Below are 18914 nucleotides of genomic sequence, written 5' to 3' on the forward strand. Positions count from 1 at the left end.
TTTTTGTCAACAGATGTCCCTTCCATAGTAGCAGCATATTTTATGAAGATTTTTGATGTCGTTACAGATAAATCTTTCGTAAAATGGTAAATGATCTTGATTGTTAACTGAATGTTTACTTTTCGTTTACACGAGAACAAAAATTAAGTGCGCTTGTTCTCGTTTTTCCTACTCAAACGATAATTCATACTAATTTATTCGCAAACCGGTCATACTTTTTCTATCGTATAGAGGTTATGTTCCCTCAAGGGGTTTTATTTTCATGATTTTCATGTCATTGCATCATCATATCTTAACCTTTCGAAATCGACGCTTGAAAATGTTTTTTTTTCTGAATTTGACACAGAAATGTCAACAAATTAAATAATTATATGTAAAAATAATGTACTCACGTAATGTGGTAATAATTACTTATATATTGCTTATCCTCTAATGAAATATTAATCTCTGTTTACAAACATGCATTTAAAGAAAGAAAATAGTAAATCGTAATAAAAGCGATAGATAATAATGTACCTTCTTTTTTTTAAATAGGAAATTCGTAGGAATAATAAATTTGAGGTTATAGTGTGTAGAGGGATATGTACTCCTTACATATTTATGTTAACAGAAGTATTTCTATGAAGTAGTAAAATTGATGGAATTGTATTTTTATAGTTTCAGAATTTTGCAGTGTGCAGGGCCAGCCTTATTGGCATTACTCGTTCTGCGCATTCTAAACAAAAAATTGGAAATGGTTCCAAAAGTTATTCGATATTACATAGTCACAATGCACTGGTACAGTCACAATTGCCTCAAACAGCAGACATGCATGGTTTATCTGTGAGTTTCATCATTAAGCATAACATGGAATGATGCTCTTTGAATTAACATAGAATCTACAACTAGCAGTTACAAGCAAGACCAATAATCATTTATTTCCTCAGGTTCGATTATATTCCAATCCAGCTAGGAGACCTAGTTTCTTCTCTCAATTTCTTGAAAATATCAAGCAGGAAATGCAAAAAAATAAAGAAATGAAGGAATCCTTGAAAAAGTTCAGAGCAGAAGCAGAGAAGCTTGAACAGTCGGATGCATTGAAATCCGCAAGACAGAAGTTTCAGGCAGTAGAGTCAGAAGCCACCAAAAGTTCTGAAGTTCTCAAAGAAAAATTGGACAGCTTAAAGGGAAAGGTATGGGAAAAAAAAAACACTTTTTATGCCATAACAAAAATCGTATAAACATAGACTGAATTTTATTCCTAAGGTACAAGAAGTTATCGAGGAAGCAAGTAAGACAGAATTGGGTAAGAAAGCTGGACAGTTAGGAGAGGAAATAACAAAATCTGCGAAAGGGGCTGCAGAAACGATCACAGAGAAAAGTCAAGCTTTGGGTAAAACAAGCGCGTTTCAGACGATATCGCAAACTGCGGAAGCTGTGCGCGAAGAATTGGATCATCAAGGAATGCATGGTTTGTTAACTTACTATATAAAATATCATAAGATGTCGTTTTTTAAATTAATATAATACATTTTTTAATAGTCGAACTGTTAATTTTTAGTAATAATTTGAAAAATGGGAAATTTGAGCAAAAATACCCTAAAAAAAAAAACAAGAAAATTTGTAATGTTGAATAATATTTTTTCTATCGAACACTGTAGGAAAGGTTTATGTTCCGCTTAAAAAATTGAGGAAAAGGAAAGATGTAATAGAGAACGATGATAAATGCGTTGCACCAAACGAAGAGGCTATGGGCGTCGAGTTACACAAAGATTCGAAATTTTACCAATCGTGGCAAAATTTTAAGGTTTGCATTTTAAAACAATGTATCTATGTATTACACATTGATCGAATTACTCACACTAGATAACTATATTTTTTTAAGGATAAAAATCCATATGTGAATAAAGTTTTGGATTGGAAAATAAAATACGAGGAATCGGACAATCCTGTAATTCGTGCTTCCAGACTGTTAACAGAAAAGGTTACAGATATAATGGGTGGACTATTTCAAAAGACAGAACTTTCGGAAACGCTGACAGAAATTTGTAAACTGGATCCAAACTTTGATAGGGTACAGTTCTTGAGAGACTGCGAGACTGATATTATACCAAACATTCTCGAAGCAATGGTAAGGGGAAATCTCGAAATATTAAAAGACTGGTGTCACGAAGCCCCATATAATTTAATAGCACAGCCATTGAAGCAAGCAGAAAAATTAGGATATCATTTAGACAGCAAAATATTAGGTATGTTTATATTTCTTGTACATTTTTTCCTTTGTTTCATTCGACACCATTTACAAAATAAAACTTCTTAATTTCAGATATTAATAACGTGGATTTAATAATGGGTAAAGTAATGGAACAGGGGCCAGTTTTAATGATCAGCTTTCAGTGTCAACAGATTATGTGTGTGAGAGATGCTAAGAACAAGGTCGTAGAAGGAGATCCTGAGAAAGTAATGCGCGTTAATTATGTGTGGGTATTATGTCGTGATCCTACAGAACTCAATCCAAAATCTGCGTGGCGTTTACTCGATCTTAGTGCTACTAGTTCAGAGCAATTTGTATAGTGTATAGCTTACACGTTGGTCTAATTGAAACTTTAAAAAATTAACGTGAGCATGTGACTGAAGAATAAGTGAGACATGATATGTGTTCTATTATTGCTTCGAATTTAACTATATCGAAAAGAATGATTCTAATTAGGGTTCGTAATGTGTACATTAATCCATCTGAGATGGATGCCGACTTATATAATATTACGATGATATTCGATCAGGGTCTGTAGCTTAGATTGCAGACATTTTAAGAAGTCTGTGAAATATTTTGATCGTTCTAGACAAATAGAAAATAAAAATAAGTTATATCATAGTCACGTATCAAAACATAAAAATTCATTTTTCTAACACATTGTTACAATACTTTTTTTTTTATGTATTTGAACAGTACTATCATTTATCGTTTGTGTCACAAAATGTACATTATAACTTATGTTCGTCTATTTTTAGGATTATAACTGTTTCCATATGTTGGAACAGCTAATCGAATATTAATGTACTTTGTTATTTAACTATATTTCATAGTTATACGTATGCATATGGTCTAACCATACACCTGCGTGAATATTACAAATTTTAGTAAAATTGTTTCTGTATATACTCGAGTCTCAACATTCAAATGTCAAGTGTTAGGTGATACAACAATCTATATTTTTTGCAAAATATTCTTTTCGTCGTGAATATTTTAAGGTAAGCTCCGAAGAAACATAATATTTGAACGTTTTACGATTGAACAAAGTTATGCATCGCGCATAGGAAATTCGTTATAAATAAAGTTATATTATGTATAAGTGTACATATGTACAAGTTCATGTTTATAGCATTACATTGTACAGCGCATAGCTTATTAACGAAATCATCAATTATTTTTTAAAAATTGTAATATATAAATAAATAAAGCGAAACTTCCAGATAGAAACAGAACTTGGATCTTATCGATCTACTAGACATTTGTAAACAATAAGAAGAAATGGAAATACACTCGAGAATTTCTTCGAGAACGATAGTTTTCGTAAGAAGCATAATTGTTATTTAATTCAGAGTTTTGTCGCGCGTAACTTAGCTTTTATAAGTAAATAAATCTAAAATTGGTAATAACAAAAAATGAATATGAATTTGGATTGATCAGAGGGCGAGGGAGCAAGGGCGCTATACAGGGTGTCCCAAAAATGTTGTAACACGTTGAAAGGGGTGGATCGGGAGGTGATTTGAAACAACTTTTTCCTTAGCGCGAAATGTTGTCCAAAGCTTCGTTGAGGAGATATTAACGGCAAACACTGACCAATCAGAGCGCGAGTATGCCGGTTGAGCGTAGGCTACGCGATAGGTGGCCGCGCTCATACGCTACGCGAGCGCTCCAACGGTATACGCGCGCTCTGATTGATCGGTTTTTTTTTATTAATATCTGCTTAACGAAACCTCGGACAACATTTACGCTAAGGAAAAAGTTGTTTCAAATCACCTCCCGAACCAACCTTTCAAGGTGTTACAACATTTTTGGGCCACCCTGTATATCGTTGATCAATCCTGCAACCATTAATATAAAAAAAAATCATATAATCGATGGACTTTGGCGGGGACAATGACAATAATAATCGAAATATTTCTCTATTGCAGCCATTTCGCTGGATGAATACTTTCAATTATTCCAGTATCAATATCATGAAAAGTAACGATTGCGATAAAGGTCGCCATTAGCGTGGAGTCGCCATAATACATATTCGTGAACCATAGACGTATAGACTATGAAGATAGACTTTGCGTTCCATGAGAGGAACGTCGGAACGAGATTAGTAAGAGAGGGCAATAGCGGTGGTGTATGCGTTCTTGTTGCACAGTGACGTATGAAGGGAAGTTTTTACACACTTCAAGAAACCGAAAATCCATTACTGTTTATTAATACGCCAGCTAACGATGCTTTTCATTTTTATCTCAAATATTATTGAATTTCACTAGAATTTCATAACTATGATCAACTATAGCTACAGTCCTCGAGGAAAAAGAATTGTAAATTAGTAAAGTGTTCCTAATGCGGGGCTCTGTTCGCAAGTCGCACGTCCCTGGAAGGAAGAGAGACCGCCACGGTATCTCTGTCCTTCAATCTCGTCTTCCCGCGAGACTGCGAAATCTATGTATCTTCGTACGTCTATGTTCGTAACGCCGCAAAAGTAGTGGAAACCAATGGAAACATCTCGATCATAGCCGTGTGGCAGATACACAAAGAAGTTCGCCGTGCCTTTATTAGATTCACGTTTGATTTTTCGTGTCTCGTGTACGCGACATCGGCTACCCGTGACGATCGAGAATATTCAGTGCATTTACGAATACCCGAATATTAGCCCGATCCGTTCGCTTTCGAGAACACGTAACTGGTTGTTTCCTCAGAAACATGGCCGAATATCGTTTCTACGGTGTGGTGAAATTGTGTGTACAGAATCATTAAAACGACGTCCTGGTCGACTGAGTAGATTTAATTGCCGGTAATATGACGTCGATACACTTCGCCGTCCATCCGTTACCCGGAACCGACGATCAGCTGAACGATAGGTAAGGAAAATGCCGTACGTTATCGGTTTCCCATTAATGTATCTATCGTTTCGGTATGTCTGTCTCTTCTCTTCTACGTATAGAAACGAATTCGTTCGTTGCTCGGTTCTTCGAATATATAACCGCTCCGTGGACGAGCGAACATACGTTTACCTCTCTTTCTTTCATCGATAGCCGCACACCGCGACAGGGAACGTTTGATACGGAAGAAATGGTGCAAAATGATTTAACGAGAACCAGGGTGGTCGCGAACGTTTGTTGTCACATCGTAACGTACAGACATCGTGCGTACGGGGTTTCGGGATTTCTTGACATTGCTGGTCGCAATTAGGAATCGTGTAGGCGCGGCTTAGGACTCCGAGAGGTCCTTTTTCTTTTGTTGCCCATTGTCTTAATTTTGTCCGTTGCACCTGTAGGTTACGAGGAAAAAAAATTTGATTCTCGCTAATCGCAATGGAAGAATTATTCCGTACGAAACGCGATCGTTTACGAGAAATATGTCGTGCACATGAGTCATGGTTACACGTTTCGATGATAGATATATTATTCTCTCCTTACACGATATAATGTAATATTTTTTTTCTTTACGTATATTACATTTCCTGTGACTCGGTTTTATGTCTAATATTCACGTATTACGGTACTATTAATTATATTTTTCTTTTTAATACAAATTTTTTCGATTATAACAGTATTATTTGTCAGACTCAAAAATGATCTGTAGTATATTAATTTTTATTATAAATAATCCCACAGAAATGTGTGTCATTGAACATGGATTGAAAACAAATTAATTTCTTACATTATTGTTGCAATTATTGTAATCATTATTTTTCGAGAATAATTTTATTCCTCAGGGAACAGGTTTTGGGCAGATGGATTCTTGTTGTTATATAATCCTAAATTTTTTAAGTAAAATTGAAGAAATCATTTGTGCCATTTATTGTAATATGGAATCGCATACATCAGGTTGACATAACCTGAATACACAGTTTATTCATGCGAATAAATTTTTGCTTTTGCCCGATTCAATATCCAGATTTACTTGGTGAAGTATGATTCGAATTGGGTATGTTTAATTTGAATTGAAATTGTTTGTAGGTTGAAGGAAGTGGCAGAGAAGATCAACAGATATGGATTCGCGACGTTACCAGCGTTTAATGGACTAAAGATATCAGTGAAACGCATTGTTGTTGGACCAACACATATTGCTCTTCTTACGGAAGACCATAAAGTTTGCAGAGTTGCATTTACAGTATTGTCGGACAGATTGGACTTAAGCAAAAATGAACCTAATAGAAAGTGAGTTAAAATTGATGAAAAAAGGCAGGTGTGGAGACATGGAGAGAAAAGATCTTCGTAAATAACGTATATATTTGTTTTTCGTTATAGCACCAGTAAGAATCATGTTGGAAATTCTAATTCAGCTTCGAATGGTGGTGGAAGTAGCGGAAGTGGAGGTAGAGGGATGTCTAGAACGCGTGCAAGAATTATGCGCGGCAGTTCTCGAGGTGGCAGCAGCGGAGGAAGCGGCGGCGGAGGTAGGATAGGCCCTCCAGGTGTAATTATGGGAGGAGGCAGCAGCAGTAGCTCGCGTCCCATTGCACCCGTGCCTGCATCATTTGTACCCGAAGATCTTATCTCGCAGGCTCAAGTGGTATTGCAAGGAAAAAGTCGCAATCTTATTATTAGAGAATTGCAGGTTTGTCATGTTGCGATTAATAAACATATAATATGTTCTCGGTTTTGTAGATTTAACGTAATATTGGAATATATTTTATAGCGTACAAATTTAGATGTAAATTTAGCAGTAAATAATTTGCTATCACGAGACGATGAGGAAGGCGACGATGCGGAAGATGCAGGGGATACGTATGTCCCTGAAGAACTGATATCTTTGTTAGATGGTGGTTCCTTTAACGAACATTCTGTCATAATCGACGCAGATTCTATGTTTTCCGAAGACATGTTTGGATATACAGGAATGAGAAAGTGATTATCTTTCCATTATTCGTAGTCTGTTTGATCGACGAAATGATTCTTAAGTATTTACATATTTTATAGTCGTGGAAATTCTTCGCGCAGAATAGGCAATGACAGGGAAAGCGAACGCACGTCTGAACGAGACAGAGATCGCGATAGTTTTAGTAGATGGAGGGATCGTCAATATTGTGGACCACGTCGGTGGCTGGAATCAGCGCTTAAAGACTCGTGGGAAAAAGATTCTGGTAGAAATTTCAATGATAAACTTTAGATTTCATTTTACGAACATATTCGAATTGTGTTTGCATGAATTTTAATTGTTCTTTTATTAATGTAACAGATAAAAAGAAAGAGCTAGCATCTCAAAGCCCATTATGGATATCGGAGGAATTGGAATGGTGGCATGAACGTAGCAACGACCCTTCTCCTCGTTTCGTACAGATCGCTTCGCTTTACAGCGAATTAATTGCTGTTTCCACTACGGGTCAATTGTACCAATGGAAATGGTCGGAATCTGAACCGTACAAAGATCCAGAGGTAATTATTGTTGAAACGAACGCTTACCTAGGTATGTATTTGACGAAAGAAACGTAATAAAAATAATTTATTTCAGAATCCAAACGTACATCATCCGAAAGCTCAGTGGTTAGCAATAACAACAGAGAAGATAGTTAATATATCGGCGACAGCAATTCGATGTTCCGTTAGTACCGAAAGCGGCAAGGTAGCTACTTGGCTCGACGAGCTCCTAGGACACGTTGCTTCTCGTCTTGAACACCCAGCTCAAACTTTTACTGAATTTACATTGGACAAAATAGTGTCGCTCCATACTTGCGCTTTGTACACTGTTGCCAGACTCGAGAGTGGTACGCTGTACTGGTGGGGTGTGCTGCCTTTTGCACAGCGTAAGAAGTTATGGGAAAAATACAAGACTAAGTCGCGCAAACACAGACCGTCGACAGTATCATCGAACGACATTAGTTACGGCACACATGTTTGTATGAAGAATAGTCCTATATATCAACCTGGAGCGATAGGATTTACAATTGCTAACGGAGTTCCGAAAGTAGGACAATTATTCGCAGCAGCTTGGAATCTAGATTCTACTTGCAGATTTAAAGTATTTACAGCTGGAAGTCACTTACCTAGTTCTAACGGCGATAAACGCGAAGCAAGTGGAAACAGCGGAACCGGTACTATTAATAAAACAAATCATAAAGAGACCGCTGATCGTCTTGACATGCCTCCACCACCCTCACCAGCTTCGAGCACATGTAGCGACACTGGTAGCATTACGACAAGTCACAGTAAGAATTTTATGTAATTTATTTAAATTATGTTGGTTATGTTTATTATTGTTATTTTGTCTTAGTCTTTGAAATTCTTGTCAGCGATTTCAGGAGCACGAATATTATTAGTTCTATAAAAACATTTTCGTGGCTAATTGTATCGTTCAGGTTGAATGTCTAACGATAGAAATTATTTCTTTTGTAGAGAGACAAAAACGGGTCACACCTCGTAGCGAAGGAGAGGCTGAACGAAAAGATGAGGAGGACTGGCAATTGAAAGATGTCGTTTTCGTCGAAGACGTTAAAACTGTACCCATTGGTAAAGTCATCAAAGTTGATGGCTGTTACGTTGCCGTCAAGTTCTTTTCGAAGGATTCGAAAGAAAAAGAGAAAGAAATTAAAGAGAAGGATTTCAATACATCAGATTTTAAAGATTTGACAGCAGAAGAATCGATTAAATTGTTGGCCGATTGTAGATTGTTAAGGAAAGACGAGTTGCAGGTAATAAAATCATCTATGAATCCAAGAGCTCCAGATTGTTTCCAACGAACACCCAGAAGAGTAAATATCGTCGAAGGATCGAATGATAATATTTTAACTATCGCTACCGACGGACGAGGTATTCACGCGATACTAAAAAGCGGGAACAAGTTAAGCTACGTTGTGTATAATCTAAGCACTGGCAGATACGTGCAAGATTGCTATATTCCATCGGATATATCGTCATTTTTGGGTCTGCAGCCACAGAACATCCACCTTACCAGCGCTGGAGAGAACATCGAATGCTCCATGATTCTTAGAGACGGAAACAATACGATCTATCCGTTGGTAAAAGATTGCGCTGAGGCTATCCGTGATCCTAACTGGTTAGATTTAGTTCCAGTGATTTGCATTGGTGCTTCGACCATTCCCATACCAAGTTGTTCAAATTTAACCAATATGAAGAATCAAGTAGCGGTTATTGCGCTAGCATTTGATAATCTTTTACTACTGCCACGTATATTAAGATGCGACTACGATAGCGTGAAGCAGGTGTTCTGTAATTTGGAACAAGACCACAAAAACAATGCTGCACAAATTCAAGCAATACTAACCGAACGTTGCGATGGCAATCGTAATATTTTACATGCCTGTGTCAGTATGTGTTCACCGACGTCGAACAAAGAGAACGATCAAGGTATCGAACGTGAATTAGTGACGAATACTGTTGATGGCGCGTCCGCGCCCATCGAGGAACCAATTCCAACTTTAAGTTGGCCGCCTGAAGCGTTCGACAACACGTCAGGAGAAGAAGATAGTTTACTCAGCATCGGCGCTGCCAGTATATCTATGATGAATAAATCAGGCGTTGGAGTTGCCTCGAATAATACTTACATCATAGACTCGGTCGAAAGAAGAAATAACGCGTTGCTTATATTAAAGTATATGTGCGAAAGTAACGTATTAGCGCCTCATCTAAAGGAACTACTCACAGCAAAGGATGCTCAAGGTCAGACAGCATTGATGCTTGCCGTTTCGGTCCGTGCGTATCACGCGGCTCTTATCTTATTGGACACTATTCAAAGAGTTGGAAAAGATCAGAAAGAATGTTCAGCTATGATACTTCCTCCCGACGCGAACCCAGATTTGTCACCATTGTTCGTTACTTGTTGCAACGATACCTGTAGCTTTACTTGGACTGGGGCGGACCACATTAACCAGGATATATTCGAATGCAGGACTTGCGGCTTAACCGGGTCTTTGTGCTGCTGTACAGAATGCGCTCGCGTTTGTCACAGAGGGCACGATTGCAAATTAAAAATAACGTCTCCCACGGCATACTGCGACTGCTGGGAAAAATGTAAATGCCGCGCTCTCATCGCTGGTCATCAAGGTGCTCGTTACCAGCTACTATGTCGTCTGGTAGTCAATACCGATCTTGCTACGAAAATAAACTCGCGAGGAGAGAGCATTTTGTTATTCCTAGTTCAGACTGTTGGTAGACAGTTGGTGGAACAACGACAATGTCGTTCAGCGCCTCGACAGCGTTCAGCGTCCGCCAGCCGCAAAGGACCTTCGTCCGACGGTTTGTGCGCGGACTCGGATATGCCGGACCACGACTTGGAACCTCCTCGTTTCAGTCGAAAAGCTTTGGAAAGACTGTTGAACGACTGGCCAGCTGTCCAGTGTATGATCATGTCAGGAGTGACCGCAAACGGCAACGATCAATTGTTTGGAGATCAGGGACAGTTGTGTCGACAGAGCGGCACTGCCTTACTTGACAAATTCACTCACTCACTGTTGGTTAAGTGTAGCGCTGAGATGCTCGACGCTCTCCTCACAACCCTGATAAGGGAACTGCAAAACGATTCCGTGCCTGGCCGACAAGAAGAAGCGAACAACGTTGCTCGTCGATTTGTTCGATCCATAGCTCGAATATTTGTCATTTTTACCATAGAAATGCCACCTGTACCGAAGAGAAGAAGCATCAGCCAGGCCACGCAGCCTCTGATAAAATGCCGGAAAGTTTTCAAAGCGTTGATTAAACTAGCCGTGGAGGAATTATGCGAGACTGCCGATTCGCTGATAGCGCCTGTAAGATTGGGCGTTGCTCGTCCTACGGCGCCTTTCACGTTGACCAGTTCGGTCATCGAAGTGATCAACGGCTCGGAGGAGTTGTTCTCCATAGAACCGTTGATACCTCACAGCGGTGTCAGCTCTCAAACTTTAGACGCTACCTTGCAGACGCAGCAGGGGAATAACAACATAACTATTGCCAGAGATGTTTCTGCTATGGACGAGACTGAAGGTGGCGAAGGTATGCGTTAGGTAGCAACGTTGTATTATTAGGAGATGGAAAGATTTATTTTTTTTTTCCTCGATAGTATATACATCTTCAATGATTACACATTTTGTATTAATAAATAACAATCTCGTATAAGCGCGAATCAATCTCGACTAAATTAAATAATTAATGCTTTTGAACAGAGGTGCCTATGGACGTGGATGGCGACATAAGCGAGCACGAGGAATCTGGAGTTTCCGGGACAGTCGCAGGTCAACCGTTAGGTGAAATCGACAGCAACGCGGGAGGCGTTGGCGAGGAACAACCTGGCGATGGGGAATCTGACACGGAGCTCGACCTTCTGGCTGAGGCGGAGACAGAGTCAGACTCGGATGACAATCACAGTAATCAGGATGCGGCTTCCGCACAACGCAGCGTGCAGACTGGCGCTACTGCGGGTTCAGACGGTGGAATGGGATCCATTTTATTGTTTCCCGAGGACGAGTCCGGAGAATCGAGCCAACAGGAGGACGACGAGAGCGAAGCCGGCGAGACGGATGAACAGGATAACGAGGACTTTCAGATTGGCGACGAGCAATTGGAGCGTCGAAGGTAAAACTGTCTTTTCTTTTTCTAATTTTTTTTTTTTTTTTGTGTGTATCGCAGTCGTGCTCATTTACATGCCGTAGGCACCAGGAGTGGGCGTATTTAATTGAAATGTATGTCGAATAATGAATAGAGTAAAACTTCGAAACGAGAACTTTCGTTTATCTGTATAACATAATTATTCTGTGCTAAGTAATTTAATTCTTTCGCATTGTTTCAGGTCATGTGTGTTCAAATGATTTCCATATTATATATACATATACACTCACGATTATAATGCGTATTTAATTATTTATTTGTGACTCCAAAAAGGGACTAACCCGGTGAAAATATTTTGTGCTTTTATACAAAGTTGGGTAAAATAATTATTTGGATAAAAATATGATCTTGTTAGTGAAAGGTGAACAGTTCTTGTTCCGTTATTTGTTGAATAAAAATTATATTCTGCATTGAATGAGTAAAAGCTTGTATGAATAACTGTTTGATCGAGGAAACATGGTAAATAAAATGTTCCATCATGTTTCTATTAGTTATCCATTGAATAAATGAAATTTTACCCAACTCGTACTTTATGAAATACATTTTGCCCATTCCTGGTTAGTACATGTAGTGCAGGTACGTTAAAAGGCCTTGCAGCAGAGAGCTTTTAGTATAAGTTTAACTTTGTTTACATATTATCGACAAACGAAAACTTGTGTACTATTGATACCTTATTCCAGTGGGTCGTCTGGCCATTTACATCGTAATAATCTCGCACCTGTTTCTATGCAATGGGCGATACGTAATCGCGAATCGAGCATGCGTACAGCAGGATTGCGGGTAACAGGTGGCAGTAATCTGGTTTTTATTGACTCTGCATCTTTAAGACGCACTACTGCAACATCCGCTGTTGCAGCCGCACAAGAACCCATTACGATGGGTACCACTACCAGTTGTCTGGCACGTGCGTTTGGAATTGTTATTCGACAGATAGCTGATCTTTTAGTTATGATGCAAGACTATAAAACCCGGGCGCCTTTTTTGCCACGGTTGATGGAAATTTCATACCAAGATGCATTGAACTTACAGGTAGGACCACCGCGGTCTAATCCAATCTTAATGAATTTAAAGACAAAAATCGAATGCCTTTGCGGCATCGATTATCATAAGATGAAGTCGTTCCAAGCTTTTTTAATGTTTCATTCTATTTTGGTCCTCTTTAGAAACGATATGCAAATTTAATTATGCGAATGCATAGAGAAGTAAATATGTTTAGAAATGTAAAGAAGTCTAAAAATATTACAAGTGCTTGGCATGACTTTACCTTAAAATAATTTATTTCTTCCAAACAATGATTCAAATTTTGATTGTTACATTAATGTTTCGAATGATCGCAGATGTATCTCGAGGCGCATCTGAAACCCACATGGGATTGGCTGCTGACGGTGATGGACGCTACGGAAGCGCAACTAAGATTCGGAGTATCTCTAACGCGTAGCGCGGATCCCACCCATCCCGAACACCCGTTGAACAATGCCCCGTCGTTCACTGGAAGCAACTACACCGGTTTACTGAACACGGCCGCTTTGTCGCTGACATTGCAATCAAATACAGGTCGGAATCAACGCAGTGGTATCGCTACGAGCTCCAATATCTCGACACCACAAGCTTCAAGACTCAGCGTTGGTTTTGCAGGCGTTGGCGAACCTTCGCGAAACAGTAGAGAACGCGAAGGTACGTATCAAATATCGTATCTACAATGTACAACAGTATAGTTACCAAACTGTTTTACAATACATATCAAAGTGTTTATCAATTTATAGAATAAGATAAATTTAAGTTCAATTTTGTATACTTTGCTTATACTTTGACTCGAGTCTTTTTGCTATGAGTTTTTAGAATGAATTGCCTAGACACCTAGGTTTTCCTTTATGGATGACATTTGAGAGACACTGAGTTAATCGCGTTTCCAGTATCAGAACGCTAATCTTTTCTATTTCAGGTGGCGATCTACACTCGGCACGGCGTGAATTTCTGTCGTATTGTTTGTCCTTAATGCGTGCTCATAACGCCGAACACAGAGACAGCTTGCCGGTGTTAGACGTCTCTGCATTGAGACACGTGGCTTACGTATTCGACGCGTTGGTGTACTACATGCGTTCACTCTCGGAACCGATGTCGTCGCGTGGCGAAACCCAGAAAGAGTCTTCGAACTACGCAGGCTGGAATGATCAGGTTCGTTGCAAATATTTTTCCTGCCAAGTACTTTACGTAATTCGTGTTTCTGTAAGTGGAATGGATGACTAAACTTGCCTCAAAAAATTAAACGTAAAACTACTACATTTTGTTCACATTTGAAAAAAAAGAGAACAAACAAAATTCATCAAAACTATTTCATCAAACTTATTATAAAAGCATGACAATCTCTTAACCACCTACTGGTGTAAATTTGAGGCTCTTGTAAGTACGAGTTGCTTACGAACACCGATTACGACGATCTGTAACGTTGCAGGATGAGAACGACAACGACGAAGGGGAGGAATACAATTCCCCCGTACCTGCAACGCTAGAGACAGACTCCGTGGATTATCCAGATTTACTCCAGGTTCCCATTTGCGGGTCGGGTAATAACAGTAACAGTACCCCAAAAGGAAGGAAGCATCCCTTCTTGCAAAGATCAGATTCTACCCTGTGTCTTGGTTCTCCGCCTTTGGATCCGTTCGACACTAATATGAGCGAGGCTCTGCCATTGGCCGATCAACCCCATTTACTGCAACCCCACTCGACGCGCGAGGATTTATTTGGTATTCCAAAACAGCCTGCGACGAACGTGGGCCCTAATCAGAATCCTTTAGCAGGATTGCCCACGAGACTCGGTTTGTCCGCGCGAAGCGCCGATAGTCAAAATACCGTCACGCCAACGTTTAGCCAAGTAATTCAAGGACCTACATTCGCGTCCACGGACGCAAGACGTAGCTCTGTCTCGGTTGGAGATTCGACGTCGGCGAAGTACACGGTAATGTATTATACATAGGAAAGCTTGGATAAACTCTTTTATTTACAATGTATTTTAAATGTATTTCAATCACGACAATGGGTTTTCCTGTGTTTCCTGTGTTTGGGACCTTTTTCTTTATAATCTAGTAAATATAGATTTGCTTTGCACATTATAGGAGAAGCCAAAATCGTTTAATCATACAACCGATAATCATTCGCTTGTCGCGGAACAAATCGATCGAGCTCCGATTATAGTCTCTACTAATAATCAAACCGATCAAGCAACAGGAAGTACCAAAAATAATAAGGACGTATGTAAGACGAATAGAAGCGTTATTGTTAGAGCTGGAACCGTTTCGGTAAATATGTGAACTGATTGTATTAAACTAAAATTAAACGAAAGAAAAAACACGCGAATGTTGTGAGAATCTTATAAATCTATCTTCACTTCTTTTTATTTTCATAAATCTTAATCAAATCCTTTAGAGATCTGTAAGATTTTCGAAATGCTAGAATAGAATACCCCCTTAAGAATCGTGTTGTTAGTACATTAAACACGTGGATGAATTATCTTCTATTTTAAAGGAAACAAGCACAAATAAAGCAGGCGCGCCAGAAGTGTTGGTGGTATCGACCGTCGAAACGCAAAATGTATCGGAGGACGTCGATCCAGCGGGCACGAATCAGGAAATATCGGCTCACGAAACAGTTGAAACGAGTCCAGTGGAAAATGCCAGGGCAGTTTCGTCGATTGGAACGAATATATCCCATAACATTTTATTGGGACGTTGGAGATTGTCTCTTGATTTGTTTGGACGAGTTTTCATGGAGGACGTTGGCTTGGAAGCTGGCTCGGTTGTTTCCGAATTGGGTGGATTCCAAGTTAAAGAAGCGAAGTTCCGTAGAGATATGGAGAAACTTCGAAATTCGCAACAAAAAGACATCACTCTGTTGAAAGTAATTACTCGCAGTACCTCTGCCTAAAACGAAGAGAAATGTAATTTTTGTACGTGCCATTAACATACTCTTTGTTTAAGGTTGAACGAGATAGAACCCAATTACTAGTACAAACAATGAAGGAATTAAACACACAGTACAATTTATATAATAGACGCGCCTCCAATACACCGCCGTTAGCAGTGAATCGCGTTAAAGTGATTTTCAAAGATGAACCTGGTGAAGGTTCTGGAGTTACTAGAAGTTTCTATACCGCGATCGCAGAGGTTTGTAGAGTGTTGTGATATATCTGCCCGTCTCAGAAATTAATTACGTAAATCTACTCTTGCAGGCGTTGCTTGCGAACGAAAAGCTGCCTAATCTCGAAGCGGCACAAGTGGGATCAAAATATGCGCAATACAATGTTCTTCAGAAATTAAAAAATCGAGATCTCGATCGCGATTTGCAACGACAGGTGAGTATAAGCCATGCGAAAAATATAAGCGTTATTTCTTATGTTCTTCTTCATTCACGGAGGTCTGATTTATTCCAGAATCCTCGATCTTCTGGAAAATGTCGCGAGACACGTAGAGCATTATCTTTCGAAGCTCGTTCTTTTCATCCATCAGGCTCTGTCGAAGGAAGCAGTAGTTCTGGGCCTGGTAGTTCATCCTCTAATTCCCATCCGTTACCTGTTAGTCACCCAATTAACGATCACTTAACCATGCGCCAACAACATCTCGGGGACAGACTGTATCCAAAAGTTCGTAGTATATATATATATATATATATTGCTTGCTCCTATTGAAAATTAAGTCAACGGTTCGTAGCTAAACAAGCATAGTACGTGTCCTAAACTTGATATTTTTAAATCAAACACGCTTTATAAAAATGCGTCAATTTTTAATCGCAGTTCTATCGACGTTTTGGGCTTTTCAAAATGTGTGTTTGATAAATACATTAAAATTCGCTGGATTAGTTATGAATTATTGGATTAATTTCGTATCCAAAAGAAATTGATTGCATTAGATGTTTATTATCGTTATAGATACGTCTCTGAAAAGTACGCTTATAACTCTGTTATTTAATTCAGGTTTACACATTACGGCCCGCGTTAGCTGAGAAGATAACCGGTATGCTCCTAGAGCTATCGCCAGCGCAGTTGTTGATGTTGTTAGCTTCGGAGGATGCTCTGCGGCAAAAAGTGGAAGAAGCATTTGAATTGATCCACAGTCATAGCCAGGACTTGGCGAGCGAGGCGCTGCTGGACTTGGACGTGTTCAGTCTAACGGCGCGCTGCGGAGCTAATAAAAAAAAGATTGAAAACAGCATTCTAGACGATACCGAAGACAATGCTCCTCTCTTTTATTCGCCAGGGAAAAGGGGTTTCTATACACCGCGACAAGGAAGAGGCAGCTACGAACGACTGAACGCTTTCAGAAACGTAGGCAGGTTGGTAATACAGAGATAATCGAGGCAATCCTGAAACTGTAATCAATGAAATTTCACTTTTCAGACTTATAGGATTGTGTCTTTTACAAAACGAACTGTGCCCGATATTTTTGAATCGTCACGTAATAAAATACATTCTGGGAAGGCCGATACGTTTCCATGACCTCGCGTTCTTCGATTCTGTAATTTATGAAAGCCTGAGGCAACTCGTTATCGACTCTGAGACTAAGGACAGTAACAGTTTATTCTCTGCTCTCGATCTTATGTTCAGGTAAACAAAAGTTTAAAACCTTTCGAACGTTCCCCGTTAAAGAAATTCTTGTATTATAAATTTGGCATTAATCAACTGATTCGACTTATGTCTAATAGATTACGCGATGCGACTAAAGTTTTAATTGTTAGAATTAGTTGATAACTTTAATTTTTTGTTCTATCTATATATAAATTAAATTTCTTGTAGTAACTATTTAATCAACAACCATCGCTTTAATCGTCAATCGTCGTGGACTGTTAACGATTGTCCATTTTAAACACTGGTTACGACACGTCTCGTCTATTTCAGTATTGACTTGTGTCCCGAGGAAGGAGGGGGATCAATTGAACTTATACCTAATGGCCGTGACATAGTAGTGACAGCGAGCAACGTTTACGATTACGTACGAAAATATGCCGAAGTTCGTATGATTAAGGTACAAGAAAAAGCATTGCACGCGATGAGAGAAGGGGTATTCGACGTGCTCCCGGAAGGAGCGCTCGACGGTTTGACATCCGAAGACTTGAGGCTTCTTTTAAACGGGGTTGGTGATATTAATGTCTCCGTGTTGATATCATACACTTCGTTCAACGACGAATCAGGAGAATCTGTGGATAGACTAGCAAAATTCAAGCGATGGTTATGGTCTATCGTCGAAAAAATGTCGCACACAGAACGACAGGATTTGGTAAGAATCATATCATAATCTGTTAAGCTTCCTTTTTTGAGAAATTTCTGTTTCCACCATTTTTAATGGAGCACTGATAATGCATATGCATTCAAGAGGATAGTTCTTCGTATAAGATGCAATTGGGTTTTCGAGCGATGCGATATTGTATTTCTCTTTCTCGTTTTATCGTAGGTGTACTTTTGGACAGGATCGCCAGCATTACCAGCAAGCGAAGACGGTTTTCAACCAATGCCAAGTGTGACATTACGGCCAGCGGACGATGCCCACTTACCAACTGCAAATACATGTATTTCTCGACTATACGTTCCATTGTACAGCTCCCGGCATATATTAAGACATAAACTACTTCTCGCTATCAAGACAAAGAATTTTGGATTCGTATGAACATACATGTATATATATATATATGTATATATATAAATATAAATACATATATATATATATATATATATATTACGTATGTATATATATTTATATATATAACGTGACCATGTTTGTGCGCAAATAGCCCTAAAAAGAAGTCACACTATTGATAATGATATAAGAAAAAAAAAGTTGTATGTTGTTATTTTTTTCCTTCCTAGAAAAAATTTTTAACATTTATAAATTTATAAGGTGTAATTATGAATTCTGATTTCTCTTATTGAAAAAGTGGTTCTCATCATGATAAGATTTTATGTTAAAGTGTCATCATTAGTCTTTATAGTGATCGAATAAAACTTTCTCAAAAATTATAATCAAACGAATTAATTGACAAAATAACCCTATATATTATCCATAAACAGTGTCTTTTGAATTATATCGCATCACGGAAAACAAGCAAGCTTGCGTTTTTATTAGAAATTTTAAGATTATTTTACAATTAAAAATTTCTTT

General features: G+C 38.8%; 2 protein-coding genes across 4 annotated transcripts; both read left to right on the forward strand.

Annotated features, from left to right (window-relative positions):
• Positions 1-22: 22 nt before the first annotated feature.
• Positions 23-3465, forward strand: LOC128886962 (mitochondrial import inner membrane translocase subunit TIM44). 2 transcript variants are annotated; one of them, XM_054142274.1, is made up of 7 exons: positions 23-86; positions 658-822; positions 927-1172; positions 1246-1450; positions 1641-1786; positions 1865-2228; positions 2306-3465. In XM_054142274.1, exons 1-7 carry the CDS (start codon positions 84-86, stop codon positions 2551-2553), a joined length of 1377 nt encoding a protein of 458 aa, XP_053998249.1. In that variant the 5' UTR covers positions 23-83; the 3' UTR covers positions 2554-3465. The 2 variants fall into 2 exon arrangements, with proteins under 2 accessions (XP_053998249.1, XP_053998248.1); XM_054142273.1 differs by lacking the exon at positions 23-86 and adding an exon at positions 263-400.
• Positions 3466-4723: 1258 nt separating this feature from the next.
• LOC128886957 (E3 ubiquitin-protein ligase UBR5) lies at positions 4724-18775 on the forward strand. Of its 2 annotated transcripts, none has more exons than XM_054142265.1 (22): positions 4724-5088; positions 6190-6390; positions 6481-6790; positions 6872-7080; positions 7153-7316; positions 7412-7608; positions 7685-8378; positions 8566-11157; positions 11328-11736; positions 12450-12798; positions 13107-13443; positions 13712-13944; positions 14222-14725; positions 14883-15065; positions 15292-15663; positions 15744-15929; positions 15995-16117; positions 16196-16405; positions 16736-17094; positions 17159-17365; positions 17657-18035; positions 18210-18775. In XM_054142265.1, exons 1-22 carry the CDS (start codon positions 5027-5029, stop codon positions 18420-18422), a joined length of 8493 nt encoding a protein of 2830 aa, XP_053998240.1. In that variant the 5' UTR covers positions 4724-5026; the 3' UTR covers positions 18423-18775. The 2 variants fall into 2 exon arrangements, with proteins under 2 accessions (XP_053998240.1, XP_053998241.1); XM_054142266.1 differs by having other exon boundaries at positions 7174-7316.
• The last annotated feature ends 139 nt before the right edge of the window (positions 18776-18914 follow it).

The sequence above is a fragment of the Hylaeus anthracinus genome, unplaced genomic scaffold (assembly GCF_026225885.1).
Source record: "Hylaeus anthracinus isolate JK02 unplaced genomic scaffold, UHH_iyHylAnth1.0_haploid 11985, whole genome shotgun sequence".
NCBI classification, from domain to species: domain Eukaryota; kingdom Metazoa; phylum Arthropoda; class Insecta; order Hymenoptera; family Colletidae; genus Hylaeus; species Hylaeus anthracinus.

Excerpts from the sequence above, each read along its gene's own strand:
- LOC128886962 (XM_054142273.1), top strand. Across the intron at positions 823-926 it reads CAGACATGCATGGTTTATCT|GTTCGATTATATTCCAATCC; the intron begins GTGAGTTTCATC and ends TTATTTCCTCAG. Across the intron at positions 1,173-1,245 it reads TGGACAGCTTAAAGGGAAAG|GTACAAGAAGTTATCGAGGA; the intron begins GTATGGGAAAAA and ends TTTATTCCTAAG.
- LOC128886957 (XM_054142265.1), top strand. The coding sequence starts at position 5,027 with ATGACGTCGATACACTTCGCCGTCCATCCGTTACCCGGAACCGACGAT. Across the intron at positions 6,391-6,480 it reads AAAAATGAACCTAATAGAAA|CACCAGTAAGAATCATGTTG; the intron begins GTGAGTTAAAAT and ends TTTTCGTTATAG. Across the intron at positions 15,930-15,994 it reads TCTATACCGCGATCGCAGAG|GCGTTGCTTGCGAACGAAAA; the intron begins GTTTGTAGAGTG and ends CTACTCTTGCAG.